Below are 18,877 nucleotides of genomic sequence, written 5' to 3'. Positions count from 1 at the left end.
GGAATTAGAATATTATTGTCAGGTATAAGAATTAGGGGTGAACGTGGTTTGGTTTGGTGCGGTTTGAGTCAAACCAAACCAAACCGCAAAATGCGGTTTGGTTAAATTTTCAAACCAAACCAAACCATATTAGTATTGAAACCAAACCAAACCAAACCATAATAATACGGTTTGGTGTGGTTTGGTTTGCGGTTTATGATGCGATGATATTTTTTCCTCAAATATTATCAAATAATATTTTATTAATTTATAATAAAGTTTAAATGAGTAGCCCAAACGGATTAAATTGTGCTACAAAGTTACAATAAAAATAACAATCAACTAATCAAGTGCTAATACATAATAAAAATAATACATAACAATATAAGATATTCATATGGATTACTATAAAGTTACAGTAAAAATAACAATAAACTAATCAAGTGCTAATACATAATAAAAATAATACATAACAATAAAAAATATTCATACTGAGTATTACATTATAGTCATTAATTATTATATAGTATTGACCATATAGTTTTTATTTATTTTTCATGGTTTTTTTTTATTTACTCTTTAATTTTCTTTAGTATATAATAAGTAATTTTTTTATTTAAAAATTATATAAATTTTATAATACGGTTTGGTTTGGTTTATAATTTTTGCAAAACCAAACCAAACCATAAACCATATTTACAAAAAAATCGAGACCAAACCGTAAACCAAACCAAACCGCTAAATTATGGTTTGGTCTGGTTTTTTTACGGTCCAGACCAAACTGTGTACAGCCCTAATAAGAATATCAGTGTCATGCATTAGAATATTATTTTCAGATACTAAAATATTAGTGTCATGTATAAGAATATTACTGTCATATAATAGAATATTAATGTCAGATATTAAAATATTAGTGTCATGTATAAGAATATTATTGTCATGTATTAGAATATTACTGTCATGTATTAGAATATTATTGTCAGATATTAAAATATTAGTGTCATGTATAAGAATATTATTGTCAGATATTAGAATATTACTGTCATGTATTTGGTGTTGCGGGCCTCGCAATCGGGTTTAGTTAGCCCGTGCCTTTTTGTTGGACTTTTATTATTGAGCCCGATCTCACGTGAGTCAGTCTCACACAAAACCTTTTGTTTTGTTGATATCAAATTGTTTCCTTTATATATTGGAGATCATGATATTTTTGTTGATATCAATTAGTAGATCCTGATAAATTGATACTTTATAATTTTTTTTTTGAACAAATTGATACTTTATATAAGCATAATAGATTGTTAATTAATTAAATGTATATCCTATCCAACACATAGTGACGTTTTCATACATTGCTATAGTATTCTTTCCTTCGTTTTTTTGACGGATGGTATTTTTTCCTAACTAACTGAATTATATATCAACAAAATAATTACCATAACGTTGTGTAACCTTCAAAATTAAATTTGTCAATTTTTAAAGGATTTTTGACTTTTGCTACCAAAAAAAATCAAGACAATGTTTTTTTACCATCAAAAGTTTTAAAAGTTTTATTTTACCACCGAATAAAATTCTAAAAATTGTTTTTTTTAACCACATTTCGTTAAGATAACCGTTAAATCTCACGGTTTTAAAAAAAACTTCGATTACGGGCATTTTGGTCCTTTGAATCTAATTTGAGGTCAAAATTGACAAACAATGATCGAAAAATGCCTCGTTTTGCGTGTTTCACGCAATTCGAGGTATTTTTAAACACGCAATACGAGACATTTCTAATCATTTTGTATCAATTCTGACCTCAAATTGGATCCGTAAGGCCAAAATGCCCCTTAAACGTACGGAGAACATGTTTTGCGCATGAAAAATTAAAGAATTTAAAAAATTCAGTTAGATTTTTGACGATAGGTGTTAAAAAACAATTTTTAATTTTTTTTGGGTGGTAAAATAAAACTTTTAAAAATTTTTGCGGTAAAAAACAATTTGTTGACTTTTTTTTTTGCGATAAAAGTAAAAAAAAAAAAAAATCCATTTTTAAAACTATTATCTATCTTGACAATTTTTCAGATAAAGCATCCTATAGATACATTTTCTTCAAGTCTTTCAAGAGAAAATCAGAAAAAATATCCTTCACTTAATTGTGCCAAATCAATTGTGATTTGCTAAATAATATTGATTCAGATTATAAATAATATCTTCAAATCTATCTAGACAAAATCAAAAAAAAATTTCCTAAGCACTTAGTTTTGCCAAATCAATTGCGATTTGCTGCATAACTTTGATTCTATGATCATAATATTATTATAATCTTTCAAGACAAAATCATAAAAAAAATTCCTTAATACTTAGCTTTGCCAAATCAATTGCGATTTATTGTCAAAAAAATAAAATAAAATAAATCAACTGCGATTTGCTAAATACGTTTGATCATGATTATAATATTGCCAAAGATCATTAAAAATAATACTCCCTCCGTTTCATAATGTTAATCCCATATACTATTTTGGGCATTTCAAAAAGATACACCCATATTGAATATATTTGATTTATAGCTTGAATTTTTTTGGAATTAATAAGTTGTGGATTGATGACTACATGACTATAAATAAGGAAATCTTTACCTTAATTATGCAATTATGATTTGTGATTTCCTAAAAAAAAGTTCAAAATGTCAAATAAGGTAAACTAATTAAATTATGAATTTCCATAATAGATGAGAGCACTCTTCAAGTATATAAAGAGCCAACTTCATAACAAATTTCTAACACCTCAATTACGTTTACCAATTAAATCACTTCGATTATATTAGTTTTAATCAAATCAATTCTCATATATTCAAGTTGATAATGGCCGGAAAGACAACTTTTGTTCCTCTTGTTGTAGTGCTAGTGCTACTTTGTGTGTCCCATGGTAAGTGCTAGTGTGTGTATATATATATATATATATATATATATATATATATATATATATATATATATATATATATATATATATATATATATTTTATTTTATTTTATTTTATTTTATTATATATATAATGTATAGCATTTTATTTTTATTTTATTTATTTATTTTTATATATTTATTTATTTACAATACAGTACTACAATAGTAGCATTAACTTTGAAGTTAAATTTTTAAATTCAAAGGGACAACATGATATCGCCATGTGTAATCGTTCATTACCCTAAAACTCTTTATAAGTGTGACCTTTGTATAATACTTCATTTTTTCATAAAATATAACTCCTAAATAATTGCACAATAATATACAATTTAATTTGTAAGACATCAATCACACACTAATGGTTGTTGATTCATTGGATGCAAATTTTCTAGATTCAATACTAGTCAAGCAAACATACAAAGCACAATGTAATATTTACATCAGTTATTTTTTTATTTATTTATTTTTTGGTAAAAAATTAGTATTATTGTTTGATTATGTAAAGTAAAATGAATAAAAACTAGCACCCATTAATCATAAATTTATTATATTTTTTTTATTCACTTATAAATATTGTTGAATACTAGCCTTCTAAATTTAGTTTTACATAAACCTTTTAAATTTAGTCTTGTGTCAAACTTGCAAATTTATAATGATAAGGGAGTCGCCTAGGCCAATAACTAGTTTTTTTTTTTATTTAATTCAAAGGTAAATTGTTGAATTTATGTAATAAATTTCTACACTAACATATTCAAAATTTGTATCTTAAATAAATTATGTGATGATTTGTACTACCAACTAAATGGATGCATTGATTGAGAATGATTTAATAGTATTTCATATTGTGATAATATTCTTATTAATATTCTTTTTATATTAATTACAGGTAGCGTCAGTACTAGAGTTTATCCCATGAATCATACAATAATACCGAATGGTAATTGTTTTCCGACTCAACCTGATTGTATATCTGCTGGAATCCAAGTATGCGAGGGTAAATGCACTTCTGGCTCACCTGTTTGTCGAAACGACGGTTTATGTTGTTGCGTATAAAGCTTAGATTTTATACTAGCTTTCTCGGAAAAATTAAATAATAAGGAAACATGGTTTTAGTTCATCAACGACTGAATAATTTGTTAATCAAAGCTTGTTTGGTTGAATAATTAAGTGAATAAAAGTTTGATGAAATAAATTATATTATTCATATTTAATTTTTAGTTTGATGAAATACATTATATTAAAGTTCACGTAACAAGGTATCACATTCAACTTGAGTTACCTCAAGTTCACTTATATATTGAGAAATATGTGCATCCGATCCCAACCCTACTAGATTTCAAGTAACAAAAATAATATTTAAAGTTATTTACTTATTTCCATGAGTATGTAGAAAAGCACATACGAAATACTTCCTCCGTTCATATGACACATTTATTTTATCACCTTTGTCGATGCATATATAAATTCAACCGCAATATCTAACTTATCAATACATGAAATTATAAAAAGATATTTTAACAATACTCGCATAAAAAAGATTCCAAGATTCCTAAGATGTTTTCTTATCTATAATCATAAAATTTGGCAAAGTAGAGTTTGTGAACACTATCAAAATTAAAGTCAACACGAGTTATGTTATTTGAAACAAATTGAGGGAATTATAATCAAGTTTGGAAAAACTAAAATAAAATAGTAAGGACCGCTCCATGCATGCCTCCATACAATAGTTTAATCCGAAAAACCGTTGTCCAATTTTTAAATCAGGATGGAGGACATAACTTTTTGAATTTTCAAGTGAAATCGAACTGAAAATAATTGTATGTCAATCAAGGCAAACACAGTACGTCCTAATCAATATATATATATATATATATATATATATATATATATATATATATATATATATATATATATATATATATATATATATATATATATATATATATATATATATATATATATATATATATATATATATATATATATATATAGTTAATATCATATAATTTGTATTACAATAATCTTTCTTTTTCTTAAGGTACTCGTATCGTGGTATCGTGCATGAGGAGGTACTCTTTCACATTCTTTGACATGTTGAGTTTTCCAATAAAAGACCAAACAACTTCTAAAGTCTTTAACTTGGACTTATTATTTCCTCCATGCAAGTTTTACATGAATTAATGGACGTCTTTTTGCATGCTACATACTGACGCAAGCTTTACATTTAACGTACAATTTTGTATGCTTAGCTTTATTTTGTACTTTAGTTGATATCACAAGATGCTAATTGTAAACTGGAGATCGAGAGGAGATATCACAAGATGCTATTCCTTTCTTTTTCATTATATAGATGGAACCAATCTCAAGCAATTTTTTTTCCCCAAACTATTTTGTGTAATTTATCCAATTATTTCATCTATATAAACCTGGCCTCCCCACAAAACACAATACTCCAATCTCAAGCCAATCTCGGTGCGTCTGTGTACATTTTTGCCACCTTGATTTGAACAATTAAAATTCTAAGTAATTAATGAATTGGAAGATTGAAACTTCAAGTGCCACCGGTTAACCGGTGCCAAAAGTGCCCAAAAAAACAAAAAAAATATATTTTTTTTCTTTTATCACTTAAAAATTTGGCATACAACGATATTAAAAACATAATGAAATGATATTAATAATCACTTACATTCCTTAACAGTATAGAACAAAAAAAATCTGGTAATAATCACAAACATCCTTAAAATGTATTAATTTATAATACATTTTAATATCAAATAAATATTAAAGTATTTTACATGAAGATAACATGTTGGAACCCAATGTGTATCACTTGTGAGTGTCCCACATTGGAGAAAGAGGAGAGGTGGTTCCACTTTATAAGGTAGAGGAGTAACTCCTACTATTGCCAATTGGTTTTAGTATGGAAGCTCCAAAGCCTTGTTTGTGGCCCAAACTCTCCTCCTCCTTGTTCGGGTTGCCCAGGCCCATTTCATATTGTTTCGAAATTTAACATGGTATCAGAGCCCAAGTTTGTTGGGCCGTTTATAACTGGGTATTTGTCAAGCCACTGGTTAAGGGGCCTCTATTGGATGTTCATTCCCAAAGAGGATTTATATTGTACCTTCTAGTGTGCTCTAATTCTAAGGACACTCACAAGTGAGGGGGAGTGTTGGAACCCAATGTGTATCACTTGTGAGTGTCCCACATTGGAGAAAGAGGAGAGGTGGTTCCACTTTATAAGGTAGAGGAGTAACTCCTACTATTGCCAATTGATTTTAATATGGAAGCTCCAAAGCCTTGTTTGTGGCCCAAACTCTCCTCCTCCTTGTTCGGGTTGCCCAGACCCATTTCATATTGTTTCGAAATTTAACATAACATGAAATATTTCTTCATGTGGCACCGGTTAACCGGTTAAAATTCTAAGAAAGATAACATGGCACCGGTTAACCGGTTAACTTTGTGTGTCCCATGGTAACTTGGACACTTAGCATGCATGTGGCAACCATGGAGTCCATGGACCAGCAGATATTCCTTTTTCAATTCCATATTGATTAATTATTGATAGTTGTAGGATAATTCTTTCCGGTACTATTTACTCCGTATCAATTTAGGTCCCATTCACTACACTTTTTTTGATAAACTGAAATTGTTTGTATTGAACTAAAAGTATTTTTTTTGAACTTAAATTATTTTTAAGAAACTGATTTTTTTTTTTATATATATACTACGTATAATGATGTTCTTTTATATTTCTTCTTTAAAGCTACTGATTTTTACTGTATTGAAATTATTTTTACTGGACTGTAATTATTTTTTATTAAATAAACTTATTTTCACTGAAATGAAATATTATCTTTGGTGAATTAAAATTATTTTCTACTGAATATTACTATTATAAGGTAAAATGAACAAAATTTTAGTTATTGAATTCTTTTTTAAACCTAACGTACCCAACACGTCAATACACGGTAGCTTAGTTCTTATCAAGAAAAGTTTATAAAAATTTAAGGAGTGCCATGTTATCTTTCTTCTTTTTTTTTTTAGGGGGGTAGGTTTTGAAATGGAGAGCCTTGTTATAACTACCAGTTTTACTGCTGAATTAAACGGAGGCAGTAATTGATATTGAGGACTTGCTTGATTCTTTTGATATGTAAATTCTATCATTCTATGTCACCATTTAAAGAACAAAAACCTACAAGTTGGCAACTTGCTATGTACATAGTAGCTTTTTTTACTAATTTAACCTTCACGAGAGGTCAATTGCTAGCTTATACTATATTGACAAAACTAGCGATTAATATGGATGACATTTAAGAAAATGTAGGCTTAATATCATTTACTGCAATTGACTATAAAAGTAATTATGTATTTTTAGATATATATAGTTTGAAAAACTTGGACACTTAGCATGCAAGTGACAACCATGGACCACCAGGCAGGAGATATTCCTTTTTCCAATTTGATTCAATTATTGGTTGTTGTAGGTTACTTCTTTCCAATACTATTTACTAATTTAGTTATTGTTATTGATTAAGTAATTTTTTTTTTTTTTTTTTTTTTGGGAAATAATGATCAAGTAATTGTTTATTACAGTGTAGTTCTTTGAAATTAATTGATGTTACATCAAAGATAAGGTGACATATGTGTTGGTCGTATGAATGAGCATAAAAATCAACACTAGCACGTACTATTACTAGTTTACTACAATAATAGAGTCACAAGTCATGCACATGCCAGCGTTTAAGTATGATGTAAAGATTCCCTCAAAAAAAAAAAAAAAAAGTATGATGTAAAGATTTTACCGTGATAACTTATACTTGATAACATAAATATGCTAGTCAAAGAAATATATATTTTTATGTGCCTAAGTTATTTCCATTTATGATTTTTTTTTTCCCCAATTTCAATTCCTTATATAAACCCGGCCTCCATTCCGTTTATTTCTACACAATTCAACATAACACTCTCATGTTCTCTCATAGCACTCTCTTGGTGTGACTTGTAAGTTCTTTCTTTTCAGTATAGTATTATATCTTTTTTTTTTTCTTTTTTTTTTCCATTTCTTATGTTACCTGAAACTTTCACACATAATATACATAATGATGAATATGTCACTAAATAATGTAGGTTACATAGTTGATAGTTTGGTCGAGTATATGTATGTGATTGTCTTATAAAAAAAATATATAAAATGCTTCCCTTATCATCATCTAATTAACTCTATCAATAGGCCAAGTCTATCTAGTGTATGTATGTGATTGTCTTACATGTAACTTAAGCTTACCATTTTACCAATCGTATATAATTGTTGAAATTTTAGTGTGCTTTTAATAGTTAGTTGTTGCTTTAGGAGTTTGGGGCAACAAACTTTTATATTTACTTACGATATTCTGTTTGCTGTAATGCATTGTAACATGTTATCTTTTCCTAATTGTATCATCATGAGCTAAATTCACGTAAATTAGTCATATGAAATCAATACTACACCCTTCAATTATCTACCAAACCCAAATTAATTGTAAAAACTTTTTTTTTTATTTTTTTTTTGGAGGAAAATAAACTTTTCATTAATAAACAATTAGTTTCTTTTTAAAAAAAGTACTTGTAGCTAGTAAAGATGAATTTTTCTTTTCAGTTAATCCTTTCCTTATCATTTTTTTTTTTTTTTTTTTATTTTTTGTATTTTTTTTGAAGCCTCCTTTCCTTATCAATTAAGAATAAACATCTTTTAAAAAAAGTATAGATGCCCTATAATTTCTTACGTTTGTACATAGACTACATACCCATAATTTTGCATGTCTACATCACTTTAATTTAGGATGCATTACGTACATCAAACAGAATTTGGTGTTCAGTAGCTAATGTCAACAAGTATAAATCTAGAATATCTTAACTTTATTTATTTACTTATTTTTCTTTTTGTTACTCCGTATTAGAAAGATTCCTTCATGAGAATTCTTTGGTAATTAAAGTGACAAATATGCTGTGAGCCTGACTATCAAACTAATCTAGCTAATAGTCAAGTAATACACATGTGAGTTTATGTCTATAAATTAAATAAGAGTGCTAATCTAAAAGTAGAAGTAAATAATTGAAATGACAATCAATACAGTTAACTTTGTTTTTCTAAGACGAAAATTTTAAGACCATAATATTTTGCAAGCTTAGGAATTAAGTTGATCTCTTTCTCACCCAGATTAATAGTTGCCCCGCTCGTTTAGGTTAATTGATATACCGCGATTTTGATTTAAATCTTCTTTTTGTGTGTTTAGAGAGATATAAGGGCGGGGTGATAATCGATCCCAAGATATCGAAATCGGGAGGGAAGCTCTAACCACTTGAGTTATCCCTCACTCACTCTCTGATTAATAATAATAACATTAATAAGACTTGTAATAAGTATGGCATAAACTGTACTAATTAGGGTTGTCTTTTTTTTATTTTTTTATTTTTTTATTTTTTTTATTCAGGTATTGAATTTGAACCGCACATTTGCTTGCAGTGCTCATACTTTAAATCTGAGGTACGTACATACCTCAACCCATAACTCATCTTGCTTACCGATCTGGAATTCTTAAAATTTAATTAGCTGTATATATAACCCAAATTAATTAACAACGAGAAGAATTCCATTTATAGACAATCAATACAGTGACCTTTAATTAATTCCATTTTGTTAGCTGTATATATAACCCACTAACTAATACATACTTTTGTTATCCACAGATGTTTCAAGGCTCATTTTTCTTCATATGGACACTACTTGTTTCCGCGGTCGTCTACGGCAAGTTTATTCTTCTAATCTCAGCTCAGTTCGTTTTTATGTTTAAATTTAAGATTTAATTTGCATTGTGTTGTGAAAATTGGAATAACTTGTAATAAAATTGGAATGGACTATATTTGACACGCCAAATTTAATTATGGTCAGGTCATCAGATAGAGAAAATAAAATGTTTATTAGATTTCATGAGTACTAAGTTGCGGAAGAGAATTTGATTGGGTTTTTAGAAAATAACATAAGCTTGTGAATTGTGATACCATATGAGAATATTTGTCATGAATTTCTTATTGATTGAACGAACATTAATATATATGTATACAATTGAACGAGCATTAATATATATGTATACAAGAGTATACTAGGGTTAGGGCTAAGGATACATGAGTAATATACAAACTAATAAATATATACATAGTACAAGATTATTTACAATTTTTACATAATCTAACCAAATCTACCCTACAAAGAGAATGCCTATTGGTGATTTACTTTATATTATACAAAGTACTTAATTGTATTTGGGTGATTTTAACATAAAGCCTACAATTAGATATTAATATTATAAATAAGATTAAGCATAAAAGGCTGAGCATACTACTTAATTGAATTGCGTGCAGTTATCAATTAAAATATTTGAATCTCTTATCATTATTATTGAGAAAAGAACTCATACTACGTATTATTATTAGATTAAGCTCATTAATACGAAGTATTAATTATAACTGTTTATTAAAATACATGTCATTGCAGTATTTGATCGAAAACTAGTACTTTGTATAAGTTTAGTTTATATGTTTTCCAAGACCAAAAAACTATAAGAAAAACTCACCCTTTTATATTTGTAAAAATAGGTGACGTCAAAGTGTTAAATTATACCCAAAAACTAGATCATTTTGGGTATTATAAACACTTTGAAACCACCACTTTTCAGCAAAAAGTGGTGGTAAATGATACGTTGTGGGCTGGAGCGCACACCGGAGCTCCAATTATGATCCTATTAGGAAATGAGCTTGGGGAAACCTATGACCCTAGCATATACGGAATTTTATCACTTTCCGCCATGAAATTCCATGCCATGCTTGTTCATATTCAGGTAAATAATACGGAGTAGTTAATAATCAATTCATGTCATGTTATATTGAAGTAGTATAAATTAGTTTTTGGCAATGCAAAAGCTAATTATTTTTTTATTATTGCAATTAGCATCGATTTTACGGTGAGTCAATACCGTTTGGGTCCATAGACTTAGCTATGGAAGATCATCACGTACGAGCGTGTTTGTCTACAGATCAGGCGTTGCAAGACTTTGCAGAAATAATTCAAAGTCTCAAGGCCAATTTATCAGCACCCTACGCGCCGGTTATTGTTGTCGGTATAGGCTACGGTGGTGGTAAGATAATTACTATATTGTCTTTATTTTTATTTTTTTTAATCTCATATATACATACATCTGTTTTTACCATTAATTACGGGGTTAAGCATAAAAAAAATAAATAAAAAAACCTAATTGTTTCGTACTTGCTTTTCGAATCCAGCTTTAGCGACTTGGTTTCGGCTAAAATACCCCGAGATAGCTATTGGAGCCCTCGCATCATCAACACCGATTATGTACTATGGTAACACTACCCAGCCCGATGGGTATTGTGAAATAGTAAGTAAAGATTACCAGGTAATCTTTTTATCATACCTTAGCTAAATTTAGTATATTACAAATACTACATAATCTCTTGTCAAAAAAAAAAAATACTACATAATTTTTTTTTTACTAATTAAGATTTTTACTAATTAGGAGGCGAACCCAAAGTGCTACGAATCCATTCGCAAATCTTGGAAATCAATTGATCAAATTGTCAATAACCCAAATGGTTTAGAAGCACTCAGCGGCACTTTCAACACATGCAGGTATAATGAATTAATTTTAATAAGTGATGATATTTTATTAATGATTTAATTTAACTATTTAAGAAAATTATATTATTAAAGCAGTAATTAGCAATGATGTAGGTCAGTAGGTGGCATAGAAGTAGCAATAGGTATAGAATAAGGGAACTTTTTTTCAACAAAATGAACATACCTAGACGTGTTAATTTTGTTTGATTTTGGACCAAGATAGTAGTAGTATGCACTTTATTCGAGTGGAGGAATAATCCCACAAAACACATGGAGTTGAATTTGATTGATTTTGGACCAAGAGAGTAGTAGTATGCACTTTATTTGAGTGGAGGAATAATCCCACAAAACACATGGAGTTGAATTTGATTCAAGTTTACGATCGTTACTATTAGGTTTTAACCATGGATAACATAAACAACAAAAACTTCTTATTAATTTTTCAAATTTTGGTAGTTTCCTAAATAATTTTAGGTATGGATAACCATTTTTCAATGTTGGGGTTGGAAGACGATTTATGAGATATACTGCCATTGAACAAGCATTTGTAGAGAGTACAACTTCAACAATAATATATGTTTATAACGTCGTTTTGAAAAACCATTATATTGAGGGGTGTACATGTGTGGGGGAAGTGTAGTGAGACGGTAAATTCCATCAATAGCTAGATATATATTTTCGTAAGACCTCATATTATCACTGGCGTAAGAATATAGAATAATAGAGGGATATGAATTGTAGACAAGGAAGTGATAGACCTCAAATGGGTCTACAAGATCAAATACAAGGAGAATAACTTCATTCAAAAACACAAACTAAAGTAAACCCAGTTGCAAAAGGCTACTCACAACTTGTAGTTGACTTCAAGAAGACATATGCTCTAGTTATCTATTTGGAGACAATCAGGATATAACATATCAAAGGATAACAAGACAAAGTAGTTTATCTTTTCGAAGAGCACTTGTGGACCTTGTGGCTAAGCATTATTCAATATCAAATCAACCTTTTCCATTTCTCTCTTTATTCATTCTACTTCTAACATCTATCACCAATATCAATCGAAATAGTTCCAAAACATTAAAGTCCATCAAAATAGTTGGAAACATTAAAATTCGCTACACACTTTTGCCTAGCATAACATTTCCAACAAATTACCTATCTTCATTCATACGTAGTTAGTTTAATTAAATGGACATTTTCAGGCCTTTGCACTCCCCTGACTTAATTTAATTAATTGGACGTTTTCAGGCCTTTGCACTCCCCAGACGAAATGATCAATTTACTCGGAGAGTTATATTCCTTTGTTGCGCAACATGACAATCATAACTATGCACAAGTTCATTTTCTTTGCAATTTTGCTGCTATCGGTACAATCCAAGGGATTGTTGAGGGCCTTCATGATTATATGTTTTCCGGCGGAGTGTGTTTTAATCGTACACTGACCGGGTCAAACACACCGTTTGAGCCTTCTTCCAATTTTACAACAGCGTGGGCATGGCAGGTGATACTTATATTACGTACAAAATACTTGAAATAATTTGAATTACTTCGTATAAGTTTTATATAAATGCATTGCAATAATAATGTAATCTTGTTATCAATTTTTACATTTACTCTTCTTGGCAGCGTTGCTCGGAGTTGATTTTCCCGGTAGGGTGCAGCCATGAGACAATGCTTCCAAGGAAGCCATTTTATATGGCTGAGTTCGAGCAAGCTTGTCAAGAGAGGTTTGGGATTATCCCAAATCCTCACACTCCCATTAGTTTCTTCGCGAGTCCGGTAAGTGTCTTGATCATACTATATATAATTTGATTTTATTTGAGTTTATTCATACATCATACTAAATTTTTAAAATGTTGTTTGTTTCTTTATCACTCTAGAGTATGGTAGAATCACTTATCGGATTCGGTGGAAACATAATATTCTCCAACGGCCTCAAAGATCCTTTTTGCAGTGGAGCGTGAGTACAAAATTTTCCTTACATTTTTTATTGTAAATTTATATAGTAATTGGCTTTTTTTACCCCCTAAAACAGGATATTGGAAGACTTATCTGAGACTATCATTTCAATAACAACAACTGAAGGTACATGAATATCTATCATTTCCTTTCATTTTTTTTTTATAGAAAGACAATCCACCAAGTTAAAGGATGATTTCAAGAAATTTTCATGCATTATAAATGTTAGTAACCAAAGTTTTATAAATCTCAAGGTGCTAACTCTGCTGATATCAATTCGATAACTGATAATGATCCAAAATGGCTGAGATGGCAAAGGGAAGAAGAGTTGAAGATTTTCCAAAAGTGGCTCAACCATTACAACCATGTAGGAAAGGGATCGAATTTGGGTTGTCGTCTAGTACTCTTTTTTTGTTTAGAGATTTTAGCTTACATTGTTGTATAAATGCCTTTGTAATTAGCTAACCCCTTGCTTGGAAGGATATTTAGAGGATATATGTAGCCATTTGTAATGCATGATGTCAATAATAATTAATACAATGTAATAGCCAGGGTGAAATTTATTCTCTTACTACTCAAATCAACAATCAAGCTCTTTCTTCCGCCTTTGCAACAATTTCTCCTAAGCTTTGGCATGATCGGTTGGGTCATCCGGGTGCTCCTATCTTAGATGTTATTAGGAAAAATAAAAGCATTGCAATTGTATTCGTTTGTCTAGTTCTAGTACGTCTTTGTCAATCTTGTGTTTTTGAGAAGCATATCAAGTTGCCATTTATTTTCTCTTGTACTCAATTGATATTCTTCATAGTGATAGATCTTTGGAAATCTCCTACTTTGAGTTCTATGGGACACCGATATCATGTTTTGTTTTTGGTTGATTATTCTAATTATTTGTGAACTTTTCCTTTAGCTAGAATATATGATGTTCTTGAGAAATTTTTTAGCATTACGAGCCCACATACATACTCAATTTGAATGTGATATAATGAATGTCCAATGTGATAATGGGAGGGAATTTGACCATGGTCCGTTTTGAGAATAGTATAAAGCTAATAGCATATCTTTTCGTCTTTCTTGCCCCCATACTTTACCTCAAAATAGGAAAACTGAATTAAAAATTCGGACTACTAATAATGTTAGGAAATAAACTTACCAATTACCAACGAGATTTTTTTTGGGAAAAGATATGATATGATGTATCTTTTAATTATTTCTATCTTTTATGCTTTCCTAGTTTAATGAGGATTAAAATAAGGAAACTAGATAGAATTTAGGAGTATAATCAATTTAGGATTATTTAGGCTTGGGGAGCAAGCAAAATATCTAGAAAATAATGATGGTTGAATGTTGATTTATTGAGGAGGAAAATTATCAAGAGGGTTATTGTCTTATTTTGTAAAAACTTAATAAAACAATAGTAATATTTTGTTTGAGAGGAGAAAATCAAGATTTTCTCATAAACACTTGTCTCTTTTATTACCGTGTTTTGCTATTTATTTTACATTGTGTTGAGGGTGAGTCCCAAATCGTTTCATTGGAACGATTTCCGTAGAAATTGCTTATTTATAAATTAATTCCCTAATTGCGTCGGTTTATAAACTTATTCCCATGGTATTGTACACCTAGAATTGGTACTAGGTTCGATTTAATTTTTTTTTTTTTTTAAAAAAAAAAAATTCTGGTTCAGCAAAGAACCGCTAACGGTGATAGCGGTTCTACCGTACAGAACCGCTAACACCATTAGCGGTTCTCTCACAATGGTGTTCGCTACTTTGGGTTTTGGGTGATCATCAATTGCATTTTTTTCTTTTTGATTTTTCTTTATTTGTTTTTGGGGTAGAAGTAAGTTAGAAGGACCTTTCGTAGTACTATTTGCTGCCCTTCCATTCCTTATAATATAAGTGTGAGTGGGTGGCATTATTTATTTATAAAATGAAAACCGCTGTCCATGGTTCTTGTCTAAGAACCGCTAATGGCGTTAGCAGTTTTATTGTAAGAACCACTAACGGTGTTAGCGGTTCTTTGCTGAGCCAGAATTTATTAAAAAAAAAAAAAAAAAAAAAAAAAAACCAACCTTGTACCAATCCTACGTGGACAGTATCATGAGAATAAGTTTCTAAACCGACGCAATTAGGGAATTGATTTATAAATAAGCAATTTCTATGGAAATAGTTCGTTTCAATGCATCGATCTGTTATAACAAATAATATACTTTTGTTGCTCATGCCTCTCTTCCTCTTTCATTTTTGCATCATGCATTACAAATGGCCACATATCTTCTTTTCCAAGTAAGGTTTTGGGAAATACTTCTCCTCTTCAAATCCTATACTAACGGGATACCTCATATTCTAACATTAGGGTGTTTGAGTGTCTATGTTATCCTCTCATTCCATCTACCAAAATCAATAAGTTACAACCCCATTCTACCCCATGTGTTTATTTGGGTTACCCTTCGAATCATCGTGGCTATATGTGTTATGATTTATCTTCTAATAAAATTATAATATGGTGTCATGTTTTATTTGATAAAAATAGGAAATTTTGGCAATTACCACCTTCTATTATGTCCATTTTAGCAATTACCACCTTCTATTTTTTTTTTAAAAAAAAATAACCACCTTCTATTTTCAAAAACATAAAAAGTTACCATCTTTTTGCCCTCCTACTACCACGTGACGTCATTTTGGGCTCATTCTTTCCTTTCCCTCCCTATTTTCCTCACATTTCTCATTCCTATTTGGATTCTCATCTCCCCTTTCACTTTTTTCCCCCAAACCACCAATAATTGTTCGTCAATTTTGATTTGGAGGAGTGAATTGAAGTGTTTTTGATTGTTTGGGGGAAAAAAGTGAAAGGGGAGATGAGAATCGAGTTAGGATTGAGAAATGTGAGGGAAATAGTGAGGAAAGGGAAAAAATGAGCCCAAAATGACGTCATATTTTAGTTAGGAGGCAAGAAGGTGGTAACTTTTGATTTTTTTGAAAATAGAAGGTGATAATTTAAATAAAAAAAAAATAGAATGTGTTAATTGCTAAAATTGACATAACAGAAGGTGATAATTATCAAAATTTCCAAAAAAAATAATGTTCCGTTTACAAATTTGCATTCCCCTCCTTCTGATGCTTATGAATTTTTGTGCGATGCTATAAGACCTTTTCTGTTTCATCATCTACAAAATTAGCTTCCTAATGCACCTACTCCTCAAACGACCCAACCTACCCCATTCGATCAAATGCTTCTAGGCAATTTGCTCTGTAGATGACTGCGACAACCCCCAATCCGCCACAGCCACCCTGCGGAGTTCACTGCTACGGAAACATGGCAATGGCAGCCCAACAGATATGGGCATCTCCGCCAGTGGCGATTCCAGTGTGGATTCAATGGGTTTAACTAAACCCATACTGAATCCGAAAAAAAACTGGAAAGGTGTTGTTTGTGTTGTTTAAAATGGAAAAATTTAAATACAAGGTGTAAATAATACACAATGCAAATAATCATAATATGCGCTCAATTGGTCTAGTGGTAAATGTCTTATATTTTTAGATATAGATCCTGGAATTCGAGGGGTTAGCAACACCTTTATTTTCCTATAAAACTTTAAGAAAACACCCGGTTTACAGTAAACTCATTGTAAATCGGTCCATATAGCAAGTGTGGGTGTCTGAGTTGGGCTAACACGTGTGAATAATACTTCATCTTATTTCTCCATGTTATGAAAATATTTCCATTTTCTCTCTCCTTTCTTTCTCTCATAGTCATAAGTCATATCCCTCCCAAAGTCACCTCCAAAATTTTTTTTTTCATATTTTTTAATTAGTTTTATTAATTTTTTAGTGTTTTAATACAAAAAAAAAATTTTTTTTAAAAAAAAAAAAAAAAAAAAACTATGAGTATTTTCTGATGAATTTTTTGAGCAAGGAGTGGAGAGAGAAGATTTGAAGTCGGAAGAAGGTAAAGTGAGTTCCAACTCGAAGAAAGAGTCTTTGTCATTGTTGTCGCTTTGCTCGGTGAGATGGTCGGAAATGGTGGAATCGACAATGGTTTCAACGCCATCGGCGTCGCTAGCGGTGGTTCCGGAGGTGACTTTTGATTTGTTTGAGTGATTGTACGGTTTTCGTGACTGTTGTTAATTTTATGTTTATTTTTGTTGATTTTGATACTTTTGCATATGTAGCTTAATTACTTTTGTGAATAAATTACTTTTGTGAAAAAAAAGGATCACTTTTATAGGAAAAAAAAAGGTCACTTTTGTGAAGAAAAAAAGAGGTTCACTTTTTTGAAAATATGAGTCACTTTGGTAAAAGAAAAAGGGTCACTTTTGCAAGAAAAAAGGGTCACTTTTCGCAAAATGTTTGATGTACAATAATATTATTGTAAACCGGGGGCATGCAAAAGTTTTTGTTTTTTTGTTTTTTTATATTTTAATTTTTTTAAACTTTTATCTCCTTCCCCCCATCAAATCTCTCGCTCATCTTAAGGAAGTTTAATTTTTTCTTTCAAAAAAAAAAAAAAAGGAAGTTTGATTGGAGTTGTAATATTGTTAATAGGTTTGAGTAATGTGAATATATTTTGGCTCTCAGACTATTTGGAAATGAAAGATTTAGAGTATTTTTGGGAATATTATTTGTTAAAATCATAAATTCGTTCGTTTTTTCCTCTCCTAATTCAATTCTAATTAAATAAACCTCTAATTCGTCAAATCAACATATGTATACATTACACCCGATTTATCAACTTAATTTTTTTTTTTAAATTATGATACTAGACATCATTGTATGCGTTTGAAAATTCAAACCCATACAAGCAAATTTCTGGAACCGCCCCGCAAACCAGGCAGCAGCCCAACATAGCCCACACCCTAATGCCCCAGATCTCGCCAACCCACACTTCTCTTCAAGCCCACCTGCATCTCCTTCCACATGCCCATCCACTCCACCTATCTCAAACCAATCGACCCAAACAATAACATCTCCGCATATTCCCATCCAACATCTCCGTATATGGTCACAACTCACAAGAAGCCTAATGGGCGTATTTAAGCCAAACAAAAAAATGTGATGATGAGTATGGCTCAACAACTTTAGTTACTCGTTCTTCGTGGCCTTGTAGCCCGGTTGCGGCTCTTCGTGACCTAATTAGAAAAAGGCCATGGATGATGAATATGATGATGCTCTTATTATAAATAAGACGTGGGAGTTGGTTCCTCGTCCGCCTAATGTTAATGTTATTCGGTTTATATGGATTTTTGCTCATAAAGAAAAATCTAATGATGTGTTTGAGAGGCATAAAGCCCGTCTTGTAGGTGATGGAAATACTCAGCAGGTTGGC

General features: G+C 30.4%; 1 protein-coding gene across 1 annotated transcript; it reads left to right on the top strand.

Annotated features, from left to right (window-relative positions):
• Positions 1 to 7,736: 7,736 nt before the first annotated feature.
• Positions 7,737 to 14,381, top strand: LOC145605676 (uncharacterized). The gene is made up of 12 exons (XM_081661748.1): positions 7,737 to 7,920; positions 9,390 to 9,442; positions 9,646 to 9,703; positions 10,552 to 10,793; positions 10,904 to 11,090; positions 11,236 to 11,369; positions 11,490 to 11,602; positions 12,839 to 13,091; positions 13,217 to 13,369; positions 13,471 to 13,550; positions 13,626 to 13,675; positions 13,804 to 14,381. The coding sequence occupies exons 3-12, from the start codon at positions 9,646 to 9,648 to the stop codon at positions 13,992 to 13,994; spliced, it is 1,461 nt and encodes a 486-aa protein (XP_081517874.1). The 5' UTR covers positions 7,737 to 7,920; positions 9,390 to 9,442; the 3' UTR covers positions 13,995 to 14,381.
• Positions 14,382 to 18,877: the final 4,496 nt, after the last annotated feature.

The sequence above is a fragment of the Chenopodium album genome, chromosome 22 (assembly GCF_948465745.1).
Source record: "Chenopodium album chromosome 22, dcCheAlbu1.1, whole genome shotgun sequence".
In the NCBI taxonomy this organism is placed as follows: Eukaryota; Viridiplantae; Streptophyta; class Magnoliopsida; order Caryophyllales; family Amaranthaceae; genus Chenopodium; species Chenopodium album.
Note: the sequence above shows the minus strand (reverse complement) of the source record. Positions and strands in the feature narration are given on the sequence as shown.